The sequence below is a fragment of the Montipora foliosa genome, chromosome 7 (genome assembly GCF_036669935.1).
Source record: "Montipora foliosa isolate CH-2021 chromosome 7, ASM3666993v2, whole genome shotgun sequence".
NCBI classification, from domain to species: domain Eukaryota; kingdom Metazoa; phylum Cnidaria; class Anthozoa; order Scleractinia; family Acroporidae; genus Montipora; species Montipora foliosa.
In genome coordinates this window covers 8,814,288-8,824,287 of record NC_090875.1, presented here as the reverse complement: position 1 = coordinate 8,824,287, position 10,000 = coordinate 8,814,288, and the positions used below count along the sequence as shown (strand labels likewise).

Sequence of the window (10,000 nt, the reverse complement as noted above, 5' to 3'; positions counted from 1 at the left end):
ATTGTCATGATGAAAAGACATGGTCGTTTGGATATCATCACAGCATATCCTTGCTTGTGATTTGATATCTTTCAAAAAAACGTGGCTATTTCTAGAATACAGAATCATTATGGTGGATGTCGATCGCACATAAAAAAAAAGATGCTTTTTTCCACTATTGTGAACAAGATCAATAATGCCGGTTGAATTCTATTCTACCTCCAGAGAGGCGTAGTGTTCTAAAAAATGCATTGCCGCTCTTATTTACCACGAAACCTCCAAGGAGTTGTATAGAGCATTTTTTTTGTCGGGAAAGGGTTGTATAAAGGGATTTTTATGCGGCAAATGTAGATCAGTTCAGTCGTTTTTTAATTACCTTAAATACCTCTCATATCTTATGCTATAATAAATAGCCTTGAAAAACTGATCATGATTCGTAAAACCATGGAAGACATAGATACAACTACTGTTATCCTGTTAGAGAAAGCCGTCCAACATACATGTATCATAGAGAGACACGTAAAAAAAGGCTGTGAGAGCTTCACAGTTCTATGAAAATATTGATGTGACTGGTTTAATTCTGAACACAATCACAGAGCTGCAGAGAAGAAAGCAGGAAGATAATAAGAGATTGTACCATCTGCCTAGAGAGGACCAAACTGAGCCCTATGTTTACATACTCCCGAAAACTGGTAGCACCTTTCTAGTTAAATGTGTAAACATAGGGTACAGTATTGGAAAATATTTAGGAGGAGGGGATACCAATGAATTGGAAATTGTCATGATGAAAAGACATGGTTGTTTGGATATCATCACAGCATATCCTTGCTTGTGATTTGATAACTTTCAAAAAAATGTGGCTTTTTCTAGAATACAGAATCATTATGGTGAATGTCGATCGCACATAAAAAAAAAGATGCTTTTTTCCACTATTGTGAACAAGATCAATCATGCTGGTTGAATTCTATTCTACCTCCAGAGAGGCGTAGTGTTCTCAAAAATGCACTGCCGCTCTTATTTACCATGAAACCTCCAAGGAGTTGTATAGAGCATTTTTTTTTGTCGGGAAAGAGTTGTATAAAGGGATTTTTATGCCGCAAAAGTAGATCAGTTCAGTCGTTTTTTAATTTCCTTAAATACATCTCATATCTTATGCTATAATAAATAGCCTTGAAAAACTGAACATCATGATTCGTAACCACAATGAAAGACGTATATACAACTACTGTTACCCTGTTAGAGAAAGCCATCCAACATATCATAGAGAGACAAAAACGGCCGTGAGAGCTTCACAGTTCTATGAAAATATTGATGTGACTGGTTTAATTCTGAAGACAATCACAGAGTTGCAGAGAAAAAAGCAGAAAGATAATACGAGATTGTACCATCCGCCTAGAGAGGACCAAACTGAGCTGTATTTTTACATACTCCCGAAAACCGGTAGCGCCTTTAAAGTTAAATGTGTAAACATAGGGTACAGTATCGGAAAATGTTTCAACGAGGGGATAACGATGAATTGGAAATTGTCATGATGAAAAGACATGGTCGTTTGGATATCATCACGGCACATCCTTGCTCGTGATTTGATATCTTTTAAAAAAACGTGGCTTTTTCTAGAATACAGAATCATTATGGTGGATGTCCATCGCACCTACATTGTACACCAAAAGATGCTCTTTTGCACTATTGTGAACAAGATTAATCATGCGGGTTGAATTTTATTGTACCTCCAGAGAGGCGAAGCGTTCTAAAACCAGCATTGCCGCTCTTATTTACCATGAAACCTCCAAGGAGTTGTAAAAGGGATGTTTATGACGCAAAAGTAGATCAGTTCAATTGTTTTTTAATTTCCTCAAATACCTCTCATATCTTATGCTATAATAAATAGCCTTAAAAAACTGATCATCATGATTTGCAACCATGATGAAAGACATAGATACAGCTACCGTTATCCTGTCGGAGAAAGCCCTCCAACATATCATAGAGAGAGACGTAAAAAAGGCTGTGAGAGCTTCACAGCTCTATGAAAATATTGATGTGACTGGTTTAATTCTGAAGACAATCACAGACTAGGAGAAGAAAGCAGGAAGATAATAAGAGACCCGCCTAGAGATGACCAAACTGAACGCTATGTTTACATAATCCCGAAAACCGGTAGCGCCTTTTAAAGTTAAAGGTGTAAACATGGGTACAGTATCGGAAAATATTTAGGAGGAGGGGATACCGATGAATTGGAAATTGTCATGATGAAAAGACATGGTCCTTTGGATATCATCACAGCATATCCTTGCTCGTGAATTGATATCTTTTCAAAAACTGTCGCTTTTTCTAGAGTACAAAATCATTATGGCGGATGTCGATCGCACATACACCAAAAGATGCCCTTTTGCACTGTCTATTGTGAACAAGATTAATCATGCGGGTTGAATTCTATTCTACCTCCAGAGAGTCGTATGGTTCCAAAAGGAGCATTGCCGCTCTTATTTACCATGAAACCTCCAAGGAGTTGTAAAAGGGATATTTATGACACAAAAGTAGATCAGTTTAATTGTTTTTTAATTTCCTCAAATACCTCTCGTATCTTATGCTATAATAAATAGCATTGAAAAACTGATCATCATGATTTGCAACCATGATGAAAGACATACAGTAGATACAACTACCGTTATCCTGTCGGAGAAAGCCATCCAACATATCATAGAGAGACATGTAAAAAAGGCTGTGAGAGCTTCACAGTTCTATGAAAATATTGATGTGACTGGTTCAATTCTGAAGACAATCACAGACTTGGAGAAGAAAGCAGGAAGATAATAAGAGATTGTACCATCTGCCTAGAGAGGACCAAACTGAACCCTATTTTTACATACTCCCAAAAACCGGTAGCGCCTTTAAAGTTTAATGTGTAAATAAAGGGTACAGTATCGGAAAATGTTTACGAGGAGGGGATAACGATGAATTGGAAATTGTCACGATGAAATGACATGGCCCCGGTTCCTGGAAAGCCGATTAATCTATCCTCCGATTAGCGTCAAATCCACAATTAAATTTCTTATTCCTCGGATAACTAATCGTGGGTTAAAAAGGAGTTCCTGAAAGCGAAATTATCCCGTGATTAACCCTTTCAGCCCCGATAGTGCCAAATGGCACTTATAGATTTTACTCTGTCTAACGCCAGACGATTTTACTCGTCAATGGGGAACCCCTCGGGGCTTAAAGGGTTAAGCTAACAGCGTGAAAAAACTATGTCCCCGTTTAACCCTTTCAGCCCCGATAGTGCCAAATGGCACTTATAGATTTTACTCTGTCTAACGCCAGACGATTTTACTCGTCAATGGGGAACCCCTCGGGGCTTAAAGGGTTAACTAATCCCAGATTAGTGCTAAATGAAAACCGGTTTAACGAGTTTTTCGACCGCCTGCCTCTGAAAAAATATGGCGCGAAAAATTGGCGCAGATTGCGAGGCCGGTGAAGAAAACAAAATGGCGGAAATTGAGGTGAAAGAACTTGAAGTAAAGGAAAGAAAAAGAAAACCAAATTTCTCACCGCTTGAGATTTCCGTAATTACAGAAAGTGTAAAAAAAAATATTGATGTGATCCAGTCAAAGCTGACGAATAATATAACCAACAAAAGAAAAAGTCAAGTCTGGGATGAAATTACCAAGGAGGTAAACGCTGTTGGCCGAGCGAATCGCTCCATCCAAGAAATAAAAGACAAGTGGAAGAACCTCCACTCAACAGCCAAAAAAGAATTTAGTAATTACAAGAAAGAGTACAAGAAGACTGGCGGTGGACCTTCACCCAAGCCCCCTTCCCAGTCAAGTGAGCAAATCATAGAAATTTTTGAGACACACCAGCCTTCTCAGGACTGGGGGGATTTGAGACTGGTGGCGGCGAAGGGCTTGGTGAGAAAGCTTATGTAAATATTTCTTTGTTTACTGGTCATGTGATTTCCTAGAAAGCTGTAGCTTTGTCCGTCATTTTTGGTATGGTTTTATCTGGGAACCTTTCGTTGAGTATTTTAAGATAAGTACTTAAGTTTTTAAATTATTTTGCATAGTTTCCTCCCCATTTTCTGCCATTTTACTTTGCGAAATGTGAGGCAACCTCATTTTTACGTTAAATGTTTATGGTTGGCTTAGACAAAATAGTGTTGGTTTTAATATTTACCAACTCGATGATCCCCGACATTAGCAAAAACGGGGTTAACTTCGGTGTAAGAACCTGTGAACTTTGTTTTTCTTGGTTCTGTTGTGTTACCTTCTTTGAATTCTCTCTTACACCGAAAAAATGTTCGAATTTAGGCTCTGATGAACTCATAATTCGAGAATAAGAATTTGTTCTCCTTTGCTTTTCAGTGAAAAGCTTACTTTTTTTTTTTTATAGTCAAGCTTGCATTTATGTTTCGAAAGCAAGTTTTATTTTGACGTAACGACATAGCAAAGGGTCAACAGCGAAGGAAATCTCAATCGCAGTAATAGAAGGACTTGAAAAAAGGGCACTGAGTGCTTATAAAAAACATCAATACAAGCTTACGTAAATATCCTATGTTTTTCAACATTTTTCTTATAGTTCAAATTTCTGCTGCTGAATGCACAACATTTTCTTGAATTGAATATAGTAGAACCAGCTGAAGCAGATATTGTGGAAGACCAACAAGATTTACCAACGCTATCGAGTGAAGATATGATGAAACTTGGTCTCATAGCACAGGTTAAGGAAGATCATTCACTGTTGCCACCAAATAGAAAGAGACGAATTTCACAAGCTGATATTCTTGCAGAGCAGCAAAAGGCATTAAAACTGCAACAAGAAATGCTGGAGCTAAAGAAAACAAAGCTTTGAATGGAAATTCTTCTTATCAGCAAAAACCTGGATGATGAAGAGAAGGAAACCATCCTAAATTGAATGCAGGATATTTTTAATGACACTTTATATTGATATTGGGATTTTACATTAGCTTACAATGTCTTGTAAAATGTTTCAGATTCTTCATAAATTTCAAGCATATTTTTTCATACAAAAAATCTTGTTTATCCCAGTTATGGAAATAATGTCTCTGTGACCAGTTACATAGTAATATATTTCATTTTGATTCAAATCCATTATTTTATATTGCATTAAATTAAAGTGCCCATCAGATAGGGTGGGGGTCACACAGTACTAATTACATTTCCTCCAAGACAAATTACAGGTGGAATTGAGTCTTTTGTTTCTTGCATTCTCCTTTCATTTTTATTATCCATGTAAAACTGAGAGGAAGGATCCATATTGGTATTACTAAATGTAACTGTTAATGTTGGCTTAGGGAAGGGGTAGGTGGACAGTTTCGCAGAAACCTATTATGATCTGATAAGTCATTACTATTTGGAATCTTTACAACAGGCAGAATTGTAGGAATTATTCCTTTGTACTGGTTTCCTTTTATCCAGAAAATGTCTTGTAGTTCCAAGTGTATTAACAGTGGTCAGAGATACTTGGTCATAATACTTCCATTAGTGTATTTACATTAGCTGTTAAGCCTTGGTCAGTGACATAAACATTTTGAACATTTTGGCGAAGGATGTTTTGACTATGTCAGGACATAAACAGTACCAATAGCTGAACAATTAAGTTCTTCAAAGAGGACAGCATGCAAAGTTGCAACAAAGTTTATACTCTTCTTGACTTATGAACCTCTGTATTGGGTATTTTAGACAAAATTGATAAATCACAAAGACCACTTTTGATGAAGCAACAATCTTAGCAATTAAAGTGACAAATTATGGCTTGAATGTTTCAACCAAGTTTGACAATGTTAGACGTTGAATGATGGCAAACTCACTAGTAGCACTGGAACACAAAATGATTCTTGATATGCAACAATTTTACCTTAAAATCGGATGATTTAAAGGAAAATGTGTGACAAAATAGACTTCTGCAGCTATTACCCATACAGAGAGTCTGACATCATTTTAGAAGATTGCAATATGGACAATGTTTAGGTTATTTAAAGAATTTAGATGCTGACACCGTAAGATACACGTCTAGTGGAGAAATGGGAATTTTAAAAAAAGGTGTGGCAAATGTGATCTCTCACAGCGTTTCCATTCTCTGGGCCATGAAAGGGGGCCATTGCTGGCTGGTCGTCTTCATGCAGGAGGTGGCAATCCTGTGGTTCACTCCTCAGTATAGCGATGTTGTGCAATATGGCGCAAGCTCCAATAATAAGGCAGACCTTCTCAGGCTTCATTCTTACTTCTGAGTGAAGCAAGTGAAACCTTCGCTTCCACCATCCAAAGGTTTGTTCAATGGCCACCCTTGTAGCTTTATGGGCCTGGTTGAATGCTTCCTCATTTACAGATGTAGGGTTGAGATATGGGGTCATGAGATATGGTTTACAAGGGTACCCACTATCTCCAAGAAGCAAGCCATCTTCCAATGTGCGGGGCTGAGACTCAAACCTCTGACCAATCAATGAACTGCTAAATACGAAGCTGTCAGGTGTGCTACCAGGCCATCGTGCAACGATGTTCGTAAACATGCCTAAGGAAATTTCAACAATAATATCGTGTAATTCCATAAAGTATCCATACCTCCCGTATTGAGAGTTTTTATTGATTGTTAGAGACTACATCCTTCCAGAAATTCCATGGTTAAATCTCATAGATTTCTGATAGGTTTTTTGGATTTGAGCCCTCATCCTTCCAATCTTTTTGTTTGAAGAGGACGAAGATATCTGACTTTTTGTGGGCCTCAAGCATTGTAGTATATAATAGTTAGACTTAAGGGACTAGTCATTATTTATCTCCGGTGGGGAGGATTTTAGTGGGGGGATCACTTAATTTTGAGGAGAATAAAAGGGGGGATCCGTCGTAACTGAGAACCCTAAAGGGGGATCACTGAAAACTTTGGAAGGATTCAGAGAGTTACCACTCAAATTTGCTTGGAAAATGAAGACATGGGGGGATTGTGAAAGTCATCTAAAGTTGTTAGGGGGGATTACTTCAGTGAAGTAACATTCAAAGGAGGGATCAGCTAAATTTCACCTTGTTTAGTCCCAAATCCTCCGTGTCCCCAGGCGATAAATAATGACCGGTCTCTTAGCTCCATTTTTTTTTACCTATGTTTATCTACATTCTGCCCAAAGATAATTGAATTCAAACATCTGAGTGAGATGACAAACATGTTATTGTCAACTCTCTTATGGGGTCCCTACCATAAAAACATACTGCAGGGTTGATTACTTTGCTAATTATTAATATTTTTCACCAGAAGAGTTAAAATGTTTTAAAGATTAATAAAAAATTGCAACAACTACTCTTGGAGCACATGAACTTAGTCTTCTACCACCCCCTCAGATAATATGTATTATTTCTGCTTTGTTCTTTATCATTTGTCTATTGAATGCTTATTGAAAATGATATACTCCTTTTTACCTTTATGGTTGCATACTGCTTGGACATTGATGGAATGGTAGCCCTTTCGGTTGACATAGTCATTCTCATTTTTGTTGGGCCCTTGAATTCTCACATGGGTCCCGTCGATACAACCTACAACACCAGGGAACTCTCCCTTCTCGTAAAATCCTCTTTTGACGTCTTGAACTTCAGCAGGTTCGGTAGGGAAGTTGATAAACTCCTCCTGCTTGCTCACAAAAGCCTTTGACACGTCGGTCACAATTCTTGAAACGGTGGATTTAGGAAGGCCAACAGCGATTAGCGATATTTAATCCTCGATTAGCACTAATTGGCTTTCCAGGAACCGGGGCATGGTTGTTTGGATATCATCACGGCATATCCTTGCTCGTGATTTGATATCTTTTCAAAAAATGTCGCTTTTCTAAAATACAAAATCATTATGGTGGATGTCGATCGCACCTACATTGTACACCAAAACATGCTCTTTTGCACTATTGTGAACAAGATTAATCATGCATGTTGAATTTTATTGTACCTCCAGAGAGGCGAAGTGTTCTAAAACCAGCATTGCCGCTCTTATTTACCATGAAACCTCCAAGGAGTTGTAAAAGGGATGTTTATGACGCAAAAGTAGATCAGTTCAGTTGTTTTTTAATTTCCTCAAATACCTCTCATATCTTATGCTATAATAAATAGCCTTGAAAAACTGATCATCGTGATTTGCAACCATGATGAAAGACATAGATACAACTACCGTTATCCTGTCGGAGAAAGCCATCCAACATATCACAGAGAGAGACGTAAAAAAGGCTGTGAGAGCTTCACAGTTCTATGAAAATATTGACGTGACTGGTTTAATTCTGAAGACAATCACAGACTAGGAGAAGAAAGCAGGAAGATAAGAGATTGTACCATCTGCCTAGAGAGGACCAAACTGAACCCTATGTTTACATACTCCCGAAAACCGGTAGCGCCTTTTAAAGCTAAATGTGTAAACATAGGGTACAGTTTCGGAAAGTATTTAGGAGGAGGAGATACCGATGAATTGGAAATTGTCATGATGAAAAGACATGGTCGTTTGGATATCATCACAGCATATCCTTGCTCGTGATTTGATATCTTTTCAAAATACGTTGCCTTTTCTAGAATACAGAATCATTATGGTGGATGTCGATCGCACATACACCAAAAGATGCCCCTTTGCACTGTCTATTGTGAACAAGATTAATCATGCGGGTTGAATTCTATTGTACCTTCAGAGAGTCTTAGTGTTCCAAAAGGAGCATTGCCGCTCTTATTTACCTTGAAACCTCCAAGGAGTTGTATAGAGCATTTTTTTTTGTCAAGAAAGGGTTGTATAAAGGCATTTTTATGCTGCAAAAGTAGATCAGTTCAATCGTTTTTTAATTTTCTTAAATACGTCTCATATCTTATGCTATAATAAATAGCCTTGAAAAACTGAACATCATGATTCGTAACCACAATGAGACAAAGATACAACTACTGTTATCCTGTCAGAGAAAGCCGTCCAACATATCATAGAGAGACACATAAAAAAAGCCGTGAGAGCTTCACAGTTCTATGAAAATATATGTGACTGGTTTAATTCTGAAGACAATCACAGAGTTGCAGAGAAGAAAGCAGGAAGATAATAAGAGATTGTACCATACGCCTAGAGAGGACCAAAGTGAGCCCTATGTTTACATATTCCCGAAAACAGTACAGTATCAGAAAATGTTTAGGAGGAGGGGATACCGATGAATTGGAAATTTTCATTGGGATATCATCAAGGCATATTCTTGCTCGTGAATTGATATCTTTTCAAAAAACAGCTCCTTTAGGAAGCACCAATTGTTGAAAAGTCAATAATTAAACATTCAAGATGCTGTTGATGTGTTGCATAAAATGGCCGAACATGTTGACAGAGAGTTACAAAAAATCTCCTCTCCTCATAGTCAGCAAAAAGGTGCTGGTGTTTCACAATCCCCTCATCAACCTGGTTGCATAGAATTCACCCTGGAACCAGTAGTAGAACATCAATCGAAAAGAATGGGGGTCCACGAACGCATTTTTGAAACTAGAGTCCGGCAGTTTGGGTCAATATTGCGAGGGCACAATTTAACGCATGTACTGACCCATGGATTACATCGGCATTAAAACCAAAATGGAAATTGTAATGATAAAAAGAAGTGGTTGTTGGAGTATTATTATGGGATATTCTTGTTGACCAAGTGCTATGGAGCCACCATTTGTTGAAAAGTCAATTCCACCAATGAAATATGGTGGTATGACCCTAGAACCTAAAGCAAAAGAGCGAGGGGACACTTCGCTGGAGCTAAAGCCTCCCTCAAGTGCATGAAACTAAACTGGTTTAGCCTTTAAATTTTCAATCAAAAACCAATGTGACTTTGTTTACATGCTAATGAGGGACGCAGGTCTAAAACAAAGGATTCCATGTCTATTGATTGACTGGAAAGGAAGAAACCAGAAACTCTTAGCAGGAAGGAAAGAGCAAGATTGTCATTGCTGCCAGTGGGAGGTATCCAGCATGCAAGGAGAAAGTAAACCTGGCCACGCACCAATGCTTCATTCAATTGCCTAAAGACCTCGAGAAAATCCGGGAA

The 10,000-nt window shown here is 38.0% G+C and overlaps 3 protein-coding genes across 9 annotated transcripts in view; 2 read left to right on the top strand and 1 right to left on the bottom strand.

Annotated features, from left to right (window-relative positions):
- LOC138010371 (guanine nucleotide-binding protein-like 3 homolog) overlaps positions 1-10,000 on the top strand; it is a 381,170-nt gene that overhangs the window by 198,401 nt on the left and 172,769 nt on the right. The window lies entirely within an intron of this gene.
- Positions 1-10,000, bottom strand: part of LOC138010401 (putative nuclease HARBI1) — a 64,977-nt gene that overhangs the window by 51,181 nt on the left and 3,796 nt on the right. Inside the window, exons 1-2 of one of the 7 annotated variants that reach the window (XM_068857353.1) lie at positions 7,395-7,525; positions 4,228-6,501 (exon numbers count right to left, since the gene is read on the bottom strand). The exons of 5 other annotated variants lie outside the window; for them this stretch is intronic. In XM_068857353.1, the coding sequence (XP_068713454.1) occupies positions 6,023-6,499 (477 nt within the window). In that variant the 5' untranslated portion in view covers positions 6,500-6,501; positions 7,395-7,525 and the 3' untranslated portion in view covers positions 4,228-6,022. Of the gene's footprint in view, positions 1-4,227; positions 6,502-7,394; positions 7,526-10,000 lie in introns of those variants that run through there. One more of the 7 variants, XM_068857352.1, reaches the window with a different exon arrangement.
- On the top strand, positions 3,411-4,821 carry LOC138009858 (t-SNARE domain-containing protein 1-like). Its single transcript, XM_068856851.1, has 2 exons — positions 3,411-3,881; positions 4,549-4,821. Exons 1-2 carry the CDS (start codon positions 3,411-3,413, stop codon positions 4,819-4,821), a joined length of 744 nt encoding a protein of 247 aa, XP_068712952.1.